The sequence below is a fragment of the Pseudonaja textilis genome, chromosome 11 (assembly GCF_049901715.1).
Source record: "Pseudonaja textilis isolate UNSWEBS1 chromosome 11, rPseTex1.2, whole genome shotgun sequence".
Lineage (NCBI taxonomy): Eukaryota > Metazoa > Chordata > Lepidosauria > Squamata > Elapidae > Pseudonaja > Pseudonaja textilis.
Window position 1 is genome coordinate 19,663,773 of NC_142000.1, and position 23,019 is coordinate 19,686,791.

General features: G+C 39.4%; 1 protein-coding gene across 1 annotated transcript in view; it reads left to right on the forward strand.

The window, feature by feature from the left end:
- Positions 1-23,019, forward strand: part of CDH13 (cadherin 13) — a 394,527-nt gene that overhangs the window by 154,487 nt on the left and 217,021 nt on the right. The window contains exon 3 of the mRNA XM_026713963.2: positions 3,567-3,775. Coding sequence (XP_026569748.1) covers positions 3,567-3,775 — 209 coding nt within the window. The remainder of the gene's footprint in view (positions 1-3,566; positions 3,776-23,019) is intronic.

Below are 23,019 nucleotides of genomic sequence, written 5' to 3' on the forward strand. Positions count from 1 at the left end.
TGAGAAGTGAAGAAGCTTCTTGGATGAGAAGTGAAATGTCTTCAAGGAAAAAAGCAAAGAAAGTCCAGTTGCCTCTTGAAAAAGCATCTTTGAGAAAATCATGACATGGGTAATTGAGAATCTCCATAGACATGCTAACAGAATCAAGTTGCGTTGGATTTTAACAATTGCCATGTCATTTAAATGTGGTTATAAGGGTTGGACTTTCCATGTAGTTGGAATGAGTAAATAAATCAATAGCACCTAAATAATTTGCTGGCAGATAAACATTATATTTACTTCAGAAATTCACTGAAGGGTCTTGGCACCAGGTCTTATGCTAATAAAGTAGGTATTAAGCAGCAGGCTTTCGGAAAATATAGGTTGCTTGGATTTCTTTCTCTTTTTCCCATTAGGAAATATTTGGCACAGCTTTCCTGCTTTCCATTGCACATTTTGGATCTCATTCTATACCATACGGCATATTAAACACAATAAAGATGCTCACTTAGCAGAAATGACTTTCCGAAGAACCATATAGATATCAATAAATGAATACTTTGCTTGCACAGAAATAGTACTGTTGTGGTTCGCCAGCAGCCAGTGCAGGGATGGGGCCAGGACTATCTGAGAGTGGGATGCTGCCTTCGGGGCTTTCGGAGTCTGGCAGTTGCGAGGCAGAGGAACAAAGGGAGTCTGTTCCCAGTGCGTGTGCGCGCAGAGCTGCTAAAGGAGAGGGCAGCTGAAGCAGAAGAGGCAACTCGGGAGTAAGGCTGGGAGGTGATTGCCCCTCCCCTAAGGGATAAAAGTCAGCACTCAATGACAAAGAGCTTTGCAGGAAGCAAAGCAGTTCAGTAATTCTCCAAGTCCCTCGTGAAGCTCTGTACTCCGGTCAGTTTTTTTCTTGGTTTTTGAGTTGGTTGATGTTAGCTTTAATCGGACTTCTGTTTCTTGGCAGCATTCCACAGCACTGAGAAGCTTGCTCTTATCTGGAGGGACTGTGTATCATGAGTTTTGGTGGGAATGCAAGTAATTCCCAGCGTCGCATTAAAAAAGGTTTTACTTTTAAGTTTGTGTTTGTGTTTTATTAAGTTTGACGAAACCTGGGTCAAAACAAATACCTTTTGGATCAAAATTAGTTCTGTTTTTAGAATCTGGCTACAGCTGGGGGATAACTGTGCGTGTGAACTGAATTTTCAGCAAGGAGAATCAATATTGCAGTAAAGAGCCCCATTATCCATACTATATTTAATGTTTGATTAGGATTTGTGGCTCATTATGTACTCCATAATAATGAATGGATCTCTTAAGTACTTTTGAAGAACATGAATATTAAAGGTTCCATCCTTGTCAACACCCAAAAGTTCAGATGTAGATTTATGGCCAGTTTCACTTAAATTAATTTTATTCTATTTTAGTAAGGTCGCAGGCCAAAAGTTTGATCACCTTCTCTTGAATCTTCAGATTTGATTACAATCTTTCTCTTCTTCCTCAGTTTTCATTGGTATTGCCTTAAGAGTAGCAACCTTTCTCCAACAGTATGAGCTTTACCGATAGAAGACAATATTTGTAGCTCAGAGTTGAATTTATGGGGTCCTCGCTGTTCTCTAAGCTTGGTTGTTTTCTTGCAGACATTTCATTACCAAACTAGATAACATCATCTGTGCTAGAAGGGAATGGGCACTTAAGAAATATGATGTATAAATAAATAAAAATTCAATTTGCACACCCCACTCTCTCCTAGTACTGATGATGTTACCTAGCTTGATAATGAAACATCTGCAGGAAAACAAACAAGCTCAGAGAGCACCAAGGATGAGATTTTTGTGTCAACATCACAAGTTAAGTGTCATCTTGCTTGCTTAAGACTCTGAGAACCATACTCCCCTGCCCACCTGAATCTATACAATCTTCTCAGGGGGCTTGAAAGATGCAAATTTCCTGGGACATCTTGGGCTGTCTCAGAAGGTTGAAGTCCTAGAGGACAAGAACATGAGAAATAGGTTGGAGTTTCTTAATGGATTGTGCGATGGAGTTTGCTATCAAAATATGGTGTTGCTCTGCATTCATTCGAAAGATGGATCTATTCAGCTAAAATTCCTGAATAGCCTTGTCTATGGAGATTCTCAGTCCTCCAGGTCATGGTTGTCTCAAAGGTGTTTTTTCAAGAAGCAACTGGACTTTCTGGTTATTGGTTTTACACAGGGATCTTTCCATCATGCCCAAAGGTGCCAAGGTCTCAGCAAATCCTCTATTAGAGAATCCTTGATTTCCATATGGGTGTTATGCACATAAGTTGTGTTTTCATAAATTCTGCATCTATGAGTGCTGGAAATTCAACCGCCCATCGGAGATGGTTCTCGAAGCTGTAGATGTGATCAGCTTTCCATAAAGAAAAGCCCTTGTTGAACATAATTACAGTAGTCTGCACAATAACAATTATTACACTGCTGAAGTGTGGAAATTCATATATTTAGTGAGGTGCTTTCATTGTGAAACCAATCATCCTACAGTAATTTCCATCAAACCAACAGAATTGGTTCTTTAATATGAAGCAAAATTGTTATCCCAAACTGCTTTTGTTAGCCTTAAGGATTTTAGATGGCCAGGCCAGGCTCCAAACCAATTATTCCATAATTATTTACTGAAAACATTTTGTTCAAGCCTGCTGTTTCTCGCCTTATAAACCTGGAGTAACTACTCTCACAGTAGTTGCTATAATTCAAGTATGTTTAATCAAGTTTCTGTTAATGTTTTGGTGAATAAATTTCAATCTGTATGCAGGCTGAAGGATGCCTTTTATTTTGTCTTTATCAGGTGCACAATAGCTCTTAGGCACTTAAGGTGGGATGAATTCATATATTGCATAAGGCCATAAAGCACTGTCTTTTGTTCTGGAGTGGAGGTAATAATGTGTGAACCTAACCATCAGGCCTTTCTTTCTGAATAACCAATTGACATTGGAACATGTTTTGTGACATTTTTGTTAAACGATAAAAGGTTCTATAGTTTGAAAACAAGATTGTGATGGATATGCAGAACTGAGTTGGATAGACAGAGAATAATATTGAATATTGGATTATATATTAGTGTGAGACCAACCATTATGGTTTGCAAACCGTGATTTACAATTTAGCATGTTATATAGTAGGAGTTGGTTGGAGAGCTGCTGACACATTGAGAAAATAAGGTCGGGATTCTGAAAATTTTTGATAGGCTTGAATGCTTGGACTTTTTCAACAAAATGTTGTTCAATCTTCCTTCTTTCCTCCCTCCCTCCCACCTTTTCCCCCTTCCATTCTACCTTCCTCCCTTCTTTTCCCTTTAGTTTCTCCTTCCTTCCTTCCTTCCTTCCTTCCTTCCTTCCTTCCTTCCTTCCTTCCCTCCCTCCCTCCCTCCCTCCCTCCCTCCCTTCCTTGTTGTTCATCATTAGAGAACTGTTTACAATTATTAAAATTGAAACCGTTGGACCAATAATGTTCCAAATAAGATCTCTAATAAAAGTCAACTAGCTATCAATGGCGTGATATTTCATGGACACCTTTGACATTGTTTCTTTCTCTCTCTTTCTCTCTTCCTCCCCTTAGTGGTATTTGATGACTGTCAAGAAAATCACAAATTGAACTTTGAAGTTTCCAGCCCAGACTTCAGGGTGGAACCCAATGGAGCTTTAGTTGCACTGAGAAATCTATCAGATGCTGAGAGTGCTTTAGTCATCCACGCACAGTCAGCCTGGGCAGAAGATACAGTGGAGGTATTGATTGTTGGCAGAAAAGAAAAATCTGGTTCTTTAAAGGTAAGACGGAAACAAACATAAATCAAATGTTGCGGATGATGTGCATAAATTAGTTAAGCACACGGCGATACGATAATAGAATTTTTCACTTCGGCAATCGAACAAAACTATGGCGTTAACAAAACGACCAAACTATTTGCAGGAGATAAGTTACTGAATCACAGAGGAAATTATTCATATATTATGCAGGCGAGGCTATAAACTTATACACCCTTGTGGATACCGAATTAATTGGTTTTACTTCCAATTAAATGTATGGAGTTTTGGAGTGCATAATAAACGGGGCAAATTAATTGGACTTCATTTTACCTTTTAACCTTAAAGCCCTATCTGATTTAAATAAAGGCCTCTAAAGTTGTAGTGGGGATCCAAATCTATAGAGGCTTAATTTTTTTTAAAAAATATAAAAGCTTCAGAAGAAATTAGATTTGCATATTCACTGGAACATATGCTTTGATGGAGAAGAACGTCCCTCTTTTCATTCCACTTATCTTATATCACTCTATGTAGCGTTGGGTGCATGTGTAACAATTAATGGGTGGGGAAATAGGGCAGGAAAGTTCTTGGAAGGCCTCCAGCTTCAAATTTGGCCTAGGAAAAGTGAAAGAAAGTGAGGTGGAATTGTTCCACTATACCGAATGATGCAGCAGGATTTGAGAAAACCCTTTTGAGCCACAGTGGTGCAGTGGTTAGAGTGAGTACTGCAGGTTACTTCTACTGCCTGCCGGCTGCCTGCAATTTGGCAGTTTGAATCTCACCAGACTCAAGGTTGACTTAGCCTTCCGTCCTTCCGAGGTCGGTAAAATAAGGACCCAGATTGTTGGGGGCAATATGCTGACTCTGTAAACTGCTTAGAGAGGCCTGTAAAGCAGTGGGAAGTAGTATATAAGTCTAAGTGCTAGTGCTATTTTTCCAATAATTTAACTTTATTAACTGGTGTGATAGACATACACTGTAGGAGAAAAGCAGGCAGCACTGGAGGGTGGAGTTAAGGACATCATTAGCTAAGATTTGTTATGTTGCCACCAGCGGTCCAAATCCAACTCCTAGTGATTTCTGTTGACCCTTATCTGGTGCCAATTTAGTACTGAGCTTTAGTTTAGATGAATGACAGGTGTAAAGGATCAAGACCATACGTTAAGATTTAATGCTCAAGTTTTTATATGCAAGAATATGTTTGGTGCACCTAGAAACTGGGAGACAGTGAGTTCTAGTTCCACCTCAGGGCACAAAGCCATCTGGGTGACATTGGGCTAGTCTCTCTCTCTCTGTCTTAGGAAAGAAGGAATAGCAGATCACTTCCTAAAATCTCACCAGGAAAACTTCAGAGCCATCACCGAGAGCCAGTAAGTCACTGAAACAAACCAAGAAGGCACTGATTCTTCCAAATATTTATCATGATGATTATTGCCAAATCAATTACGACAATAATTCAAAGCAATGATTTGGGTTAAAGTGAGAACTATCACTTAACCCCTAATAATCATATTAATTATTCTGAACGTTAAACTCGACTGAAATGAAATAATCTAATGGTTCTCCCGGCCCCATCTAGATATTCTTGGAGTTTGGATGTTGTTGTTTCGGGAGTGCAATTCCTTATATTCCATTCATAACATGGAATCTGATTAGTTTTATTGGAAAAGGGCTAAGAAATCAAACACACCTTTTATATTTAAAAAATAAAACCAGCTTGCATCCCGATCCAGGCAATGAGTTCAGATAAAACCATCTGCCATCCAAACATGTGATCTTCCTGACACACAAGCTCTAACCGGAGCTGATAAGCACAGTCTGGGAAAATAGAAGGGAATGAAAGAGATAAGGTTTTCAGAGTTTCTCAAGCCAGACGTTTTGAGAAAAGAAGTTCAAAGTGAGCCGATGAGTTGGCAGGAAGAGAGAGAGAGAGAAAGAGAGAGAGAGAGAGAGAGAGAGACTCTTGTTGGAGTTTTGAAGACGGAGAAGGCGATGGTTGGCAAACTCAGCTGGATTTAAGCAGTTTTGGCTGCCGAAGAGCTCCACATTCCAGTTTGTAGGAGGGTGTGAAAAGACCATCAAAGAGATCCAGAGTGAACGGGGGAGGGGGGGAATCATCATACCTGCTTGAGATGTCATTTCTACCATGGAGGGATGGATGACCCAAAGGAAAAGAGAATCAGAAGAAGAAGGAAAAAACCAGCATTACATCTATCCAAGAAATAGCCAATTAAAAATGTTGCTTTTGGTGAACTCTAAGGGAGAGGAGAATTTAGGAATAGCTACACACATTGGAGGAGGTTTAAGTTGGTTGCATTGATAATGAGAGGAGGGAGGGAGGGAAAGAGAGGAGAGGGGAGGAGAGGAAAGGAAAGGAAATCTATAGATTTTTATAGGAATTCAGTCTCATAAATATACACGGTAAAAGATTCAAGGCCTTTTTTCAAATTAATTAAAATATCCCCTGCCAATGATGCAACCAGATAGCAAAGGAATAACGGAGATAGCCTTCATTTCTCTACTGTGGCATTTAGCAAACAGGGAGATAGGAGAGTGACTTAGAAGACAATTAAGCCAGGTACCTTCACCTATAATTTAGGATGACAAGGAAGCCATAATGAGGAGATTAGAAAGGATGAGTGATCCATTCTCTGACTCTTCCACTTACTTCCCTGGCAGGAGGCAGTTTCATTGTTTTTGCAGCGGGAAAGAGATTTCTGCAGGAATCTTCCATGTAAAGGCCACATTAGCTGTAAAAGGAAGACCGAACAAGCTTTAAAACATTTCCTCTGTGCCCCTGATGTCTTTTGATGTGACTCTGAGCTCTGGGTGGAATCCTGTGCAGAGTATGGGGGCACGGAGCTTGTTTCATCCCTCACATTGCGTTGGAGAACCCCAGCATCAAGGCCACCACAACCTTCTGCCAGATTTGAAAGTTTTAAAAAGGCCCAATTTAACATTCACATTACAAATCTTTCTTTTCTTTTTGATCTTCCACGAACAGATGTAAGGCTGTTGTATCCCTGGGGTTGGGCTTTTCCTGTGGTATTCCAATACCTCAAAGATTAAGAGAGGGATGAATTATAGTTCCTTTCTCCCTGACAATGATCATTCCTCCTCCTCCTCCTCCTCCTCCTCCTCCTTCTGCTGTTTCTGCTTCTTTTCCTCTTCCTCCAGCTTTCCAAGGACCACCATATTTACCACTGGAATTTATGAGCCTTTTTTGTCTCAAAAATAGTGGCACATATCTTTTTCCTTTCAGCTTAGGACCCAAAAAAGAAAGTGTTGAGTCCCACAAACTGCAGCATGTGATAATTCTAATTTGTGTCGCTACCTCTGTGATCTCACAAACCTACGTACAACAGCAGAACCCAAGGGAGAGCCTTCAGATTGTCACTATCCTGGATGATATTGTATCATTTTCTATTAGTCGTTCTTGTTCTTTTTCTTCACTCATTATAAGCGCCATCAAAGCATTTTCTGGGAAGTATATTTTTTTTCCACCCGCCTGTCATGCAAAGATCAGAGAAGAACTATCAATTCTAAAGTGAGAGGGAGAAAAAATAAAATAAAACACTGAACCATGTAAGTGAGGATCATGAATAATTCTCTTTGAAACAATAAAGAATTAGATGCATTTAATTTTCTCTTGGGTTATCCAAATTTGGATGTCCTGCAAGGATTCCACCTTCCATGCAAGTGTAGGAAATTAAGGTTTCCCTGGAATATAGGCTTTTGAGTGACATGGTCTTCAAGGAAACACAATGTCAGGACAGTGATTTAAGAGTTGACCAGCTGATGCAATGATGGGAATGAGCCGGCAAGGTTTTTGGCTGTTATCCCTTTAAGAGCCTGTATAATAAGAAGAGGCCCTGTTAGGACAACTTTCTCTCACTGCGTGTTCTTCCCTGCTGTAATTGCTGCTTGTTTGACTTCTGCCTATAGTATATGTATGTATAATATATATTCTTCTGTAGATAAAACCACTATTTCCACTATTTATTACAAACCTCTGTTTGCTGTTGTTGCTCCTGGATTGTCTCATGTAGAAAAGCTTTGTATACTCTGACACACAAAGTCCACTTGCCTTTTGAAAAAGCACTTTTGGGAAGTACTTTACTCAATTAGCTCAATTTTTGGAGTTTGTGTGATGCGCCCAGTCTGAAAGCACAATCTGAATGGCGTAGCTAAGGTGTAGTTGGTGGTTTCTGGCTTGATCAGTCATACTCAGTCACTGAGTCAGAAAAACTAAGCGCTCCCAAAAAGCAACCTTGGCAGTTGAAATATTTTTGGGGAATCTAACTGGAATGATATTTCCCCTTTATTTCATTTCAAAGCAATGGGTATCAATCTGTCTCTTTCTCTTTTTAATAAGGTTATAATGTATTGGGTTAATCCAGTCCAATTTATTATTGGTAATTATTATTTGCTCAGCCCATGGTACATTAAACTGTGTTTGGAGAGCCATTTATTAATTGGAAAAATACTTTGGAATGATCATGGCATGTAATAAGTATCTTGATTAAGACTTTTTTGAAAGCCCGCAATAGCAGAAGGAGGCTATTAATCTTGACCCTTCCATAAGAGGCAGTTACTTAACACTGTTGAAAACCTGTCCATCATTCACAGTTTGCAGGAAACTGCAAGAGACAAATCAATCAAGAAATGACATGCTTATCAAGAGAAGACTCTAGGTGGGAACCGTAATGAGTCAAGCCAAGCAATCTGTGAATGATGCTATCAACATGATTCAACCTGAACAGTCTTGGGTTGTCTTTTTCTAATTATTGTTTTACTTTGAGGAAACTCAGAGGTACAACACCTGTTCTGCATCAAGATTTTTGGGTTTTGTTTCCAACTCCAGATCCAGATGGGACTAGCAGAAAGGAATTGTGCAACGTAGCTTCCAATGGTATAGAGCTGTGCTGGCTGGGGAATTCTGGGAGTTGAAATCCATAGATCTTAAAATCACCAAGGTTGAGAAACACCGAGATAGACCAATGCTCCAAGGTGGCATGATGTATTGGGAGAAGAAGACTGTAATCATGCATCTTTCAATGATGGCTTTCACTCTTAATGTCTGTAGCCCTATTTCCTTCTCTAAAAATAAAGGAAGAACTATGAAAATCCATAGAAAGAGTATTCCTAGAAACTCCACCAAACTGGACCAGAACTGTCCACAATATTCCTTTCAGTAGATGAAATGGCTACAGGAGAAGGTTATGAAGATCCACCAAAAACTAATTATCCTCAATCATTCGTTGGCCTCCTCCACCCTTCCTTTGAATATTAACTGGGAGTGCTGTGGCCTGCCAGGGCCAACAGAGCTGACAGCAAACTTGGACAAGAGGAGGTTGGGGAGGAACATGAGTTACTCCTGGAGTCTGGGGAAGGCTCTGATGAGGGCTCTGCATTGGAGGCAGAGCTGGGGACAGGGCTGCCTGACAGTTATCAGCTGCCTTCAGATTCAGAGATCAGTGGGGCAGAAGAACAGCTGGAGCCTGTTCCCGATGTGCACATGCGCAGAGCTGCCAGGAGAAGGGAACAGTTAAGGAACAAGGGTCGACTCGGGAGTAAAGGCACAGGTAGATGGTGAATAGCCCCTCCCATAGGGAATAAAGAGGAGTGAAAGGGGAGTGGTATTTGCAGGAGACAATTAGTTCAATTCATTAGGGTGAGGATATGTTCCTGACTTCTTGCCAAATCATTGCTGCTACAATGTGGCATTTGGAAGATATCGTCCTGGCAATTAATTCTCCCAGTCTGATAAAGATCTGTAGTTGTGAAATCTCATGAAAGATTGTTGGCCAGGACTTTGCTGGAGAGGAATTCTCTTTAACCTAAATATAAAGGGTTTTATCAGGACGAAGAGTCGGCTTCATGATCTTGGGAAGATCTAGGTCAGAACAGGAATTGGTATCAAGTGTTTGGATGAAAAATAGAGTTGTTAAATGCACACAAGCTACAAGTGCAAAATGTTGTTGGTACTTCAGGTAGAAATCATTTCTGAGGCTATAAAATATCTCCTCTCTTTGGAAGGAGATTTGTAAGCTGCCAAAACTTGTACATTCTGTGCTAGGAAGGATGACATTCAGTGACATCACTAGCTGGAATACCTTGTTATTTTTATTTATTTTACTTTGGCCCCAGTGAAATTGCTGTCAGCTCCTGAGTGAGAAAGCTGAGAAAACTTCTAAAGTTTGGCTGTCAATATTAAATCACCGAGAAATATTACTTTAGCTAACTCTTCCTCCGCGCCCATCAATAATAGCTGCTGAGCTTTGTCCTTTGGAGAGTTGAAATTTACAATGAGCTCAAACGTGCTTTTGTGGCCAAATAATGATGATTATGTTTTGTGGCGGTGCTGGTTTCCAAAAGAGGTTGTCCTAAATCCCAGAGTGACAAAAAACAATTTTGGGTTGCAAATTAGGGTGTTGTCAGTGACAGTTTCATGCCCAATAAACTCCTTGTCTAGGGCTTTTGAACATAAAGAAGCCATTGATGGTCAGGCACTGCAGGAAGATTTTAGCCAGGTTCTATATATCTGTTTGATGTTATGCTAAGCAAGGATGTATTTAAGGAAAAAACCAGGATGGGGGCAAGATACTTTTCTCACTTTCACCCTCTAATTTTAGTTTATTTCTAACTCTTCTTTCTTTTTCACCAAAAGTTCCTAGGATTCTCAGTGATGCTGTCTATCTGATGGTGCAATCCTCCTTTCCATTCAGCACCCATTTGTGAAGAATTCACAGAGATTGTGGCTTATATCACCTTTCCCTACTAGTGCCCATCCTTCTCTCTTTTTCTTTCCCATTTTAACAGTAGATACTTCGCCAGATTATTCTTTCTTCATAGCCCAGCAAGTCCTCTTCTCTTCTCCTCTCTTCTCTTTTCCTCTCCTCTCTTCTCCTCTCCTTTCTTCTCCTCTCTTCTCTTCTCCTCTCCTCTCCTCTTTTCTCTTCTCCTCTCCTCTCTTCTCTTCCCTTCCCTTCCTTCCCTGTTTCCTTCCCTTCCTTATAATTTTTCTCATTGTCTTCCATATTTTCTCTCTTAATTCTCTCTGTGTCAGCTTCTCTCCTCTCCTTTCCTCTATGTCTTCCTTTTCCTCCTTCACTGAAAACTGTCTCAAGCCAACCATAATTCTTCTAGAAACTTGAGTTGACTGCATTCTGGGAAGTTTGCTCTTACGGCCTTGAACAATGAGGCAGCATTGTTTCAATTCCCTTGAGTGGAACTGAGCTGCCTACTCAGTAACTTTTGAGTAAAACACCTAATTTGGACAAGAAAATCAGATGAGAACATGAAAGTACAATTCTTTGGAATTCAATATTATATAAAGCCTGAGCTGGCACATTTAAAAGCAGAATGCTTTTGAGATTCAAGGAGGGGAAGATCATAATTTCGACCTTGTATATGATACAGAATTTCTTTCACTGCTGTTTAGAGGATGAATCAGACATATTGGATGTTGCAAGACTGCATTACTTTATGGTGTATTTGTGATCTTCCTCTAAGCAGGAGGTGTATCCCTGCCCCACAACCAGATATATATACATATATACATATATGGTATTCAGCTTTGTTCGGTTATTTTCCCACGTCATTATAGTTGTGCTTTTAAAGTTGTAGCAACATTTCGGCAGAATCTCATCTACCATCATCAGGCTTCTGTATAGTGTATCGTCTGTGAGTCAGACTTTCACAACCATTTCAGTTTTAAATTTGGGGCTAGCCTATTGCTGTGCCAGAATGGTTTTTTCTTCATCCTGATTGGTTGGGAGTCTTGGTCTGTGTTTATTGGTCTTGGAGTTTGCTGTGTTCTGCTTGATTGGTGTTTCTAATATCTTCTGTCTGTTTTGTGGCTTTTTTTGTCTTGATTGGCTGGCAACATTGTGTTCCTGTATTGGAGGCTTTTAATGCTGCTTGGCTCTGCTAATATATATGTATATACATATACATATACATATACATATACATATACATATACATATACATATACATATACATATATATATATATGTATATATATATGGCATTCAGCTTTGTTCGGGTATTTTCCCCACGTCATTAAATACCTGAACAAAGCTGAATACTCATACATGTAAGTACCATGAAAACTTAAGAAAATATATATATATATATATATATATATATATATATATATATATATATATATATACATACATACATACATACATCTTTCTGAGGTTCTCGTGGTATTTGTATGTGGGTCTTTGGTTATTCGGGTTTTCTCCCACGTAAGATTGGCAGTATCTAGGCAACATTTCGATGAAGTCTCATTCATCATCTTCATCACTCTGAGAAGCACAGAGCTGAAGACACAAGCCTGAAGATGATGAATGAGACTTCATCAAAACGTTGCCTAGATACTGCCAATCTTACACAGGAGAAAACCCGAATAACCAAAGACCCACATACATACATATATATACATATATACATACACATACATACACACACACACACACACACACACACACACATCCAGTTTAAACCTTTATATAATGAAGAGGCTGTAATAAGCACAAATGGATAGTTCTTGATTAGTGATCACAGCTGTGTTTGTCTGAGTTGCAAATACAACAGCTTGAATAGGAGACTACTGGGAATAGCCAGGGGCGGGGGAGGGGCAGAGTGGTTAGCAATAAATCCCTCATGCCAAAAATAATGAAGTGACATAAATAATAAATAAAGTTAGTTTTACCTTGAAGCTGTTTTTGAACAAGAGTGCTAAGGAGAGGAAATATCTGAAAACAAGTGTACGTTCTGAAAAGATAACATGAAAGGTTATGTTGCATTTGCATAGCAACTGGTTTGAATTTTGAATTGAGATGTGCTAGACCAGGAGTGTGCTACTTTGGATATTTTGAAACCTTCGCCTATAAATCAGTCTATCAGTTATTATTGGAAAGATTTCAAAGGACAAATGCTTCTCCTAATGTTTGAAAATTAGATGGTACCATCTTGAAGTAAGAATGAAAAAAATTGAAAAATTAACAAATTAATTTACAGATTAACCTTATCATATTTTTAAATTAGATATCTTACTCAGTAGACTATAGGAATGCTGTAGATGTAGTATATCTTGATGTCAAGGAAGCATTTGTAGGTGATACATAATTTGTGGGATGGATGGATGGATTTTTAAATGAATGAATAGAGAGAAAAATCTGGAAGACTGAGATAAAATTACCAACAAATCTCGATAGATTAATGGCCTGAAAATCAATATTGAGCAATTGACATAAATAAATAAATAAATAAATATGAAATTTGTAGGAAATGGGTATAAGATGGGGATATATTTTGTTTTGCAATGAGCGCTTGTAAAAAAAATAGAGCAACAAGTAATTGCAAACTGAACATGAGTCAACAGTGGAATATGTTTGCAAAAACGGTACATTCAGCTTTAAACTGCCTTAACTACAGCATAGTTTATAAATCCACTTTACTCTTTATTAAGCACCTTCCATCTCAAGTGTTGTGTCCAATTCTGGGTATCACCCTTTAAGAAGGATTTAGACAAACTGGAACCAGTTCAAAAAGGGGGAACAAGGATGTCCCGGAATTGGAAACTTAATTGTATGACGAGACCTCTCTGAGATGATTGGAATCTTTCTCCTTCTCCTGAAAATTCTTAGCAGGGAGTGGCTGATGGAATTCAGGGCAGGGCAGGGCGTGCGACCTAGACAACAAATATTTCCCAAGACTGCCCTGTACTCCAGCAATTTAACTTTAGGTTAATATTTTAGAGCCTCCAACTAAGACGAAGGGGTCAAACTACAAGAAACAATGGATGGAAACTGATCAAGGAGAGAAGCAACCTAGAACTAAGGAGAAATTTCCTGACAGTTAGAACAATTAATCAGTGGAACAACTTGCCTTCAAAAGTTATGGGTGCTCCATCACTGGAGACTTCCAAAAATAGACTGGAATGGTATAGGATCTCCTGCTGAAGCAGAGGGTTGGTTTAGAAGATCTCCAAGGTCCCTTCTGACTCTATTGTTCTAGGTTCTAGGTTTATGTGAAATATTTTCATTTATGTTTACAGAAAGGATACGAGAAAGGAAGGCAAAGGAATGATTGGCTGAAAAAGGTCAAGTTCGAGGATAAATGATGTGAATTGATTTCCTAGGAAGTTCGTAATCTTAGTTAAAACGATTTTTTGTCAGCTTGAGAATATCCTGGAGTGAAGTTGAGGAATTACTGCTGGAGATATAAGACATGACCCTGTTTCTCCAATGTTTCTATTCTTTCTTTCTAAAATACACCCATAGAACTCCTCCTCACATAGATAAGAGTGTGGCTATTGCTCTGAATCTGGTCAGGCCAGCATAAAATCAATTATTATTACATGGTGTTGAGTTTCTGGGAATGAAACAAACTCTCCAATTGTTTTGTCCACATTATTTTGCCCACAGTATTTGCACCAAGACAAATTCCTTGTGTATCCAAACACACTTGGCCAATAAAGAATTCAATTCTCTTCTCTTCTCTTCTCTTCTCTTCTCTTCTCTTCTCTTCTCTTCTCTTCTCTTCTCTTCTCTTCTCTTCTCTTCTCTTCTTCAATCTTCTATTCTATTCTATTCTATTCTATTCTACTCTATTCCTATTTTTATTCTATTCTATTCTATTTTATTCTATTCTTATTTCTATTATCATTTCTCTTCTCTTCTCTTCTCTTCTCTTCTCTTCTCTTCTCTTCTCTTCTCTTCTATTCTATTCTATTCTATTCTATTCTATTCTATTGTTATTTCTATTCTATTCTATTCATTGGTCCTGAAGAGCTGATGCTGAAACTCAAAATTTTGGGTACCTAATGAGAAGAGAGGATTTATTGGAAAAGATGTCAGGAAAGATGGAATGCAAAAGGAGAAGGGGACAGCAGAGGATGAATTGGTTAGATGGTGTCATCCATGCAATGAATGTGGACAAACTCCAGGGGGAGGACAGGGGGAGCTGGCGTCCTGTGGTCCATGGGGTCACGAAGTGTTGGACACAACTTAATGCCTGAAGAACAGTTCCTGAATAGATACCTGCTTACATGCAACCTCTCTTTGTAATTATAATCTAAAGGTCTGTGGATTTTAATTATAATCTATTCTGAAAACCAATCTGGGATGAAAAAAATATGTACACAAAGGAGAAATTGTATCAGGGTGCTGTGAAGAAAGTAACTCTATTCTCATATCTGATCTTTATGGAGAAATAACTACATAAAGGGGTTTTTTTTTTCAAAGAAGTGCAGCTGCGATAGAAGAGAAAAATTCAGTCAGAAAAATGAATTCACACTCAGGCACCTGAATGATGTTTGAAATATTAAATACAAATTGGAATTTAATGATCAGGAATAGTAGCTCAGTATTCAATGGAAGCGAGAATAACTCTTGTTTTCTCTGTCTCTCTTATTCTCTCTCTCTCGTTCTCTTGTTCTCTCTGTCTCTCTCTCTCTCTCTGTCTCTGTCTCTGTTTCTCTCTGTCTCTGTCTCTGTTTCTCTCTGTCTCTGTCTCTCTCTCTCTCTTGGAAAATGGCATTGTTTCATTGCCTTAACTATCCTGCACAGTTTTTTTAACCAAAAGAAAGGAACCCCTGTAATTTTATCTCGAGTTGCTTTCTCTGTCTGAATCTTAGAACAAGCTAGGATGGGTTCATTCAGAGTCATTCAAACAACTGTATAAGTAGCAGAGGGTGCATCTCATTTTAACACTGGCCTTCCTGCTACATTGGAAAATGGAAAACAGACCTCGGTACCTTATTTTTCTTCTCTGGCAGACCAAGTCCTACTCTTCCTAGTGATCAAGAAGCATTCTTCTAAGTAAGAACTGCGTTGATTATGACACAGCAGGTACCAAAGTCATCTTCACGCCACTGCTGTTATAATAACCGAGAATTCATTAAATTGCCATCCCCGATTCTTCTTGAGCAGCGTGGTGAAATGAAAGAATGAGTTACAGAAAGGAAAAAAAAGAAAGATGATGACTCCATCTCAATCCTGGCTGTTCACCAAGGGCTTTGTCTGAGTATAAAGTGAGTCCAATTCAAACTGAGAAGGCAACATGGTTACATCATAGGATTGGAACAGAAGAATGTCCATTTGTAAGCTGTGAGTTTGCAATGACCCAGGGTGGGATACAAAATAAACACAGTCACAAAAAAACAGATGAAGCCCCTTTTATTTCTTCACTTTGCTTCCACGCTCCAAATATCCTTGACTGGAGACAAAAAACTCCCACACAAGCAGTTACAAGAAGGAGGAAATGCCGTTTAAATTATAAAGAGTAAAAAACAACAAAAACCAGGCAAGATAAGGGCTGGAGGACATCCACAGATAACAGAACACACGCTGGGAAGAACGCCAAACTCAGAAAGGAACCATAAACTAGAGATATTTCCATGCTTTGTTTCCAGAACTCGCCAGTACGCTTGTCCGTCCTCTTATCAAGTTGTCACAGCTGCAGCCCATGAAGAGAATCAAGGCCCTCTCCTCCCAAGTAGACCGCATCTCTCCCTTATCCTATCCTCCTTGCGTGCCCTAGGATACAGAGGGGATGGGCCTATGTCCTCCTCTTGACTGCCCAGCCGGCCTCTGCGCTTCCCCAGCCTTCTCCCCAACCTCCAGAGCTACACTTCCACTCCCTGTTGGCTGTTCCTCCTCTCCCGTAGAGTCAGTCTCCACCAGGGACATGACAGAGTTCCTTAGGAGCAATTCATCCAAAAAATTGCAATTGGCTCCCATAAATGAGCTTCATAAGTTTCTGTTGTCCTTGATAATCAGAGACAAGGTGAATTTGGATGTATCTGTTAATGTGGCAGTGTAGATAGCTAATTGCAATGGTTTTAAGGAGCCTCTGTGTAACTCTCTTTAAATAGAGGCAGTTCGGTGTAGTTGTGAAGGCACCAGGCTAGAATGCAGGAGACCAGGAGTTCAAATCCCACCTGAGTCATGAAAACCAGCTGGGTGACTTTGGGCCAATCAACAGGAAACTGTGAGTTATAGTCCTGCCTTAGCCATGAAAGCAATCAGATCAAGCTCCCACAATGTCTGAAAGCAACTTCTGTTCCATTGGTTGATTGCTCTCACTGTCAGAAAATTTATCCTTATTTCCAGGTTAAATCTCTCCTTGTTCAGTTTCCATCCATTATTCCTTGTCTGCCCTTCAGGTTCCTTGGAAAATAGCTTGACCCCCCTCCTCCTCTCTGTGGCAGCCCCTCAAATATTGGAACACTGCTATCATGTCTCCCCTGGTCCTTCTCTTCACTAGACTAGCCAAGCCCAGTTCCTGTAACTGTTCATTATATGTTTGAGCCTCCAGTCCCCTAATTATCTTGGTTGGTCTTTTCTGCACTCTTTCTAGAGTCTCAACATCTTTTTTATAGTGCAGTGACCAAAACAAACTACCGTGTGCCTCCTTTGCATAATCAGTTGCTCACGTGCTCTGAAATGCCACCAGTAAATGGGACCAGGAGGAACTGTCATGTGCAAAGGAGAGAAACATTTTTTAAAAGCACCATCTTGTCTTTTCATAAGCTTAACAAGAAGTTTTTTCATACATTTCTACTTGGAATCCCCGTGAAATGAGCTAAACATTTTCTTATTGTGTCCCAATAATTGCATTTTGTTGGCGTATTACATGGAACGTGTGATACAAGGTTGCACCATAAGTGTTTGACCTTATTTGCACCTTTGTTTACTGAATTGTTAAGCTCTTCACACCAAGGAGTTAATGTCCTTTAAGTAATTGGGAGGAAGAGTACATGCCAAGACCACATCGTGAAATGGATTAAGGTAGTTGCATTTTCTTTTTGGTTCTTTGGAAAGATAGAAAGGTGAAGCAAACTGAATTTTAAAAAGTGTAAAATAAGTGGTAGGGTCTCTTACCCCTCCTAAGTAAGTGTGTCATCATTACTGTCAGCAATGAAGAAACAGGTTGACAACAAGTAGAACATCCATTCCTTGGATCTTTCTAGGCACAATGGAAATTTGGATGAAGAACTTAACTTTCTACTTCTCTCTGAATTATTCTGTAATAGCCATTGTAGACATCTGGCTTCTGCACTAAATGAATAAATCTTGCTAAATTGTGCTTTCACCTTGATAACTCTTCAAGGAAATTGCCGTGGGTTGCTACCATGGAAAACCAGAGGAGTAACTTTTCATTCTTCAAATGGTTGAGGTTTCATAAACCTGCACAAAGTTTCTTTCTAGGGGAATTGGCTATTTTTATTTAATCCCAAAGAATTACAGACATAATCTGTAATCTGGAAATAAGGAGAAATTTTCTGACAGTAAGAACAATCAGCCAATGCAACAGCTTGTCTCCAGAAGTTGTGGGAGCTTCATCACTGGAAGCTTTCAAGAAGAGACTGGACTGCCATCTGTCAAAAATGCTGTAGGGTCTGCTTGGGCAGGGTTCTGGACTAGATTGCCTACAAGGTCCTTTTCAACTCTGTCTGTCGGTCTATCTATCTATCTATCTATCTATCTATCTATCTATCTATCTATCTATCTTTGTCATTCGAATGAAGTGGATCCCATGCTCATTGAAATGTGATAGTCCTTCCCCCTTCTGTTATTGGTGGAAAAAACATTTTGATATAGCCATTTTAGGTGATATATGTTAAAAAAAACCGTTAGAATAAGGCAGACTGACATTATCCAGAATGTCAAGGTTGAAGTTCAACCTTCCATCAGTTCACAGACAGTAGCAAATGTCTGGTTATACTGTAATTCACTGTCAAGATTTGATGTGTGGAGAGAGTTGTGGTAAATTATATTTCTAGATGTGTTGTTTTCCTGGTTCAGAAATATAAATCTCAGTAATGTTAATGTTTCCTGCAAGGAAGAGATGTATGAATGGCTTGTCTTCCACACAGGCACAAAAATCAAGTCATTCAGACTAGAATGGTTCTTTCCATGAATTCAGCAGCTATCTGGTGATTGTGAAGTAGTTATGGATTCTGTGGAATGTAATGAGGGCCAGAGGTAGGGAGGTTGTGTTAAAAGCAGAGAAGAGTATGAGAGGTACAATTTTGGTCTCAGGAAGGATGAAAATCTCAGAGAGAACTGTTCAGCCATGTTCTAATTTGAAGAAGTTGAGCTTCCAACTGGTGGTATGTAAACTAGCCAGGATTAGATTGGAAGAGCTGAATCAATCTTAAAATGGAAATTCAAGCAATTGATTTAATTTTGAGATCCCAGTCATTTGGGAAGAAATTATTAAAGCTTCAGATCTGTTTGGGATGCTGCCCATGAAACGGGGCACTCTATGCAAGATAAGCCAGATTTAATCTAATTTTGTTTACAAAATGTCATGCTTGTTTCATCCGTTATTCTAAAGGATGTAGCTGAATAACAACCAATAATCATCCAACTAGCAGACCAGCTATCCATGGATAAAAGTGTATAACAAGTGACAATTTAACAGAAAACCATGATAAAAAGGTAATAGCAATAGCACTTAGACTTACACAGGTCTTTCTGAGCAGTTTACAGAGTCAGCCTCTTGCCCCTAACAATCTGGGTCGTCATTTTACTGGCTTCAAAAGAATGGAAGGCTGAGTCAACCTTGAGCCTGTTGAGACTCAAACTGCCAAATTGCAGTCATCCAGCAGTCAGCAGAAGTAGCCTGAAGTACCTCATTCCAACCACTGTGCCACCTCAGTTCCTGGCTAATGGATAACACACCCATAAGAATTCAGACATACATGTCAGACCTTCCTAACCATCCTTCCCCAATGTCACTATCCAACCCTTTTCTTAGGGAAAAGGTCAACCTGTTGCACTGAAGAGAGAGCAAATGAAGGCAAAATAAAATGAGCCCCGGCTTTTAACAGACAGACGTTCAAATATGTAAGAACTAATTTTTCACCAAGGGAGCAGAGGGTTGGCCCACTGCTGTGATTTTTTTTCTAGGGGGAGGATCGTTCGCCTTGCTCACTCATCAATCTAGCAAGCTGATCCCACTTTTTTGATCTCACCATGTTTCCTTTGTTGAGAGAGGGAATTATTTCTGGTTACATACCATCCCTCCAACCCCTGAAGGAATTTGCAAAGAGCCCCTGCTGCGAGCCCAAACTTCTCTTCTCATTATGCTTGTTTAAAGTGTCTTCACTGGGTAAGGATGCCAGCAGAGTTTCCAAAGACTCCTATGGATCATTTTTATTTCAATGCCAGCCTCCAGCACAGGAGCGGTGCGCTTCCTTGCTAGAGCCAATAAAATATCTGAAAGTAATTTTTACGCACCACGCTATTGCTTTGGGGAAACGAGAAATTGTTTTCTTTGCTTTGTTCTCATCATGGAACAGAATCCATATTGGATGAATATCCCAACCTATATCTATAATAACATGTCATGGAATATTAGATGCAGACGTACATGTTCATATTTATTATTTTTGAAGTCATTCTTGGAGTAGGGTGTCAGCTACAATGAAATCTTGGCAGGAAGGGTGAAGTATGGCATTGGGTAGGGAAAGGATCAATAGCCCGAACATTTGAATTAGTTAAGGCCAATACTGCACATTTAGAATGAATGAATGAATGAATGAATGAATGAATGAATGAATGAATGAATTCTTTGTTGGCCAGGTGTGATTAGATACACAAGGAATTTGTCTTGGTGCATATGCTCTCAGAGTACATAAAAAGTAAAGATACATTTTTCAAGAATCATAAAGTACAACACTTAATGATAGTCATAGGGTACAAATTTAGGAAGAGAGTAACAGAAAAACAGAACTGGAAGGGACCTTGGAGGTCTTCTAGTCCAACCTGCTCAAGGAGGTGATCCTATATCATCTGGACAAACAGCTGTCCAACCAGTGGTGGATTCAATTTTTTTTTACTACCGGTTCTTTGGGCGTGGCTTGGTGGGTGTGGCAGGGGAAGGATGCTGTAAAATCTCCAGTCAGAGGTGGCATTTGCCGGTTCTCTGAACTACTCAAAATTTCCTCTACCAATTCTCTAGAACTGGTCAGAACCTGCTGAATACCACCTCTGGGTCCAACCCATCAACTGAAGTGACGAATCACCTCAAATGTTATTTAAAACATTAAATAGGTGAAGAGGCACCATGTGAGGTGTAATTAAATAATTCCTACCTAGAACTAAGGAGAAATGTCCTGACAGTGAGAACAATTAACCTGTGCAACAATTTGCCTTCAAAATTTGTGGGGGTCCCATCACTGGAGGCTTCTAACTGGACCGTGGACAGTCACTTGGCTGAACTGGTGTAAGGTCTCCTGCTTGAGCAGGGGGTTGGACTAGAAGACCTTCAAAGTCCCTTCCAATTCTGTTTTTTTGTACTATTCCATGTAATTTTAATGAACATTCAATTAACTCAAACTGTACTTTTCATCCTGGCCCATAAACATACAGATCTTGGTCTGAAAAAAAGTTGTTCAACCATTTATTTTATTTATTTATTTATTTTGATTTGTCAATCACTTACAAGATAATAGCTATAAGTATATACATATTTATGAATACATGAAATGGGTAGATATAAGAAAAATAAAAGAAACAATAGGACAGGGATGGTAGGCACATTGGTGCGCTTATACACGCCCCCTACAGACCTCTTAGGAAAGCGGTGAGGTCAATAGTAAACAGTCTAAGGTTAAAGTTTTTGGGGCTTGGGGAAGAAACCACCGAGTCAGGTAGAGTATTCCAGACATTGACCCCTCTGTTGCTGAAGTCGTATTTCCTGCAGTCAAGTTTGGTGTGGTTAACCTTGAGTTTGTATCTATTGTGTGCTCTTGTGTTGTTATGGTTGAAGCTGAAGTATTCATTGACAGGTAAGTCATTGCAGTGTATGATTTTATATACCATACTTAGATCAGACCGAAGATGGCGTAATTCAAGGTTTTCTAGGTCTAAAATTTCAAGTCTGGTGGCATAAGGTATTCTACAACGAGTAGAGGAGTGGAGAACTCTTCTTGTGAAATATTTCTGGACTTTCTCAACTGTGTTAATATCAGATACAAAATGTGGGTTCCAGACTGATGAACTGTATTCGAGTATTGGTCTAGCAAATGTTTTGTATGCTCTAGTTAGTAGTGTGATATTACCAGAGAAAAAGCTATGTAGGATTAGGTTAACAACTCTTAATGCCTTTTTGGCTATGTAGTAAAGTGGGCTCCAGCACTTAGATCGTTAGAGATGAGTATTCCAAGGTCCTTTATAGAGCTTGGATCATCAACAAGGTCTTGACTATTCAGCCTGTATTTTATTTTCTGACTTTTTTTTTGCCAATATGTAAGACAGAGCATTTAATTGTTGAGATTTGAAGTTGCCATTTGTTTGACCATTCTGATACATAGTCAAGGTCTTTTTGAAGGGTAGCAGTATTGTTTGTGGTATTGAATAGCTTTACATCATCAGCGAAGAGGACGCAGTTGCTTGAGAAGTTTCCTTTCTTTCCTAGCCTGCCAACTTCTCTTTAAAAAGTAGGAGGAGGAAATGCATATTTTTAGAATACAGTTTCTGCAGGTGTATGAAAGTCTGATAGGAAGAGAGTTTACCTGAAATCCATTTGCAATGCAGAACGTCATGGCTGTGGTAGATTTTTCAAGAAAATAACCCCTGCCTCTCATTTTGGTGAGTGGCACATGAGTGAAAGGAAGGGTGAAACTAATTAGCAAACGATATTTCTTTGCCCGGCGCTTCAGACAACGAAATTCTTGGGAACTAATGAATTCAGGCTGAAGTTATATTCTGTGAAGACATCCCAGACAATGGTGTTATGACTAATAGTTTAGAGTGACAAGATATAAATCATCTTCTGTATTGCAAATATGTTCTTCTCAAGGAATGCACAGCTTGTCTCCCCGTTCTGAATATTTTTTTTTAACTAGGCAAGAGAATGCATCCATAATACTTTGGCTAAAGGGGGGAAAGATCTGGGGGTTTGATTTTTGCAAACAATGGACAGTCCTGGAGGGTATGGAGGCTAAAACATATGAAGAATGTTTGCAGGAATAGGGTATTTCTAGTTTAATAAAAGGAAGGACTATGGGAGACATGAGAGCAGTCTTCCAATATTTGAAGGGCTGCCACAAAGAAGAGGGGGTCAAATTATTCTCCAAAGCACCTGAAGGCAGGACAAGAAGCAACAGGTGGAAACTAATCAAGGAGAGAAACAACCTAGAACTAAGGAGAAATTTTCTGACAGAACAATTGATCAGTGGAACAACTTGCCTCCAGAAGTTGTGGGTGCCCAAACACTGAAAGTTTTTAAGAAGAGAT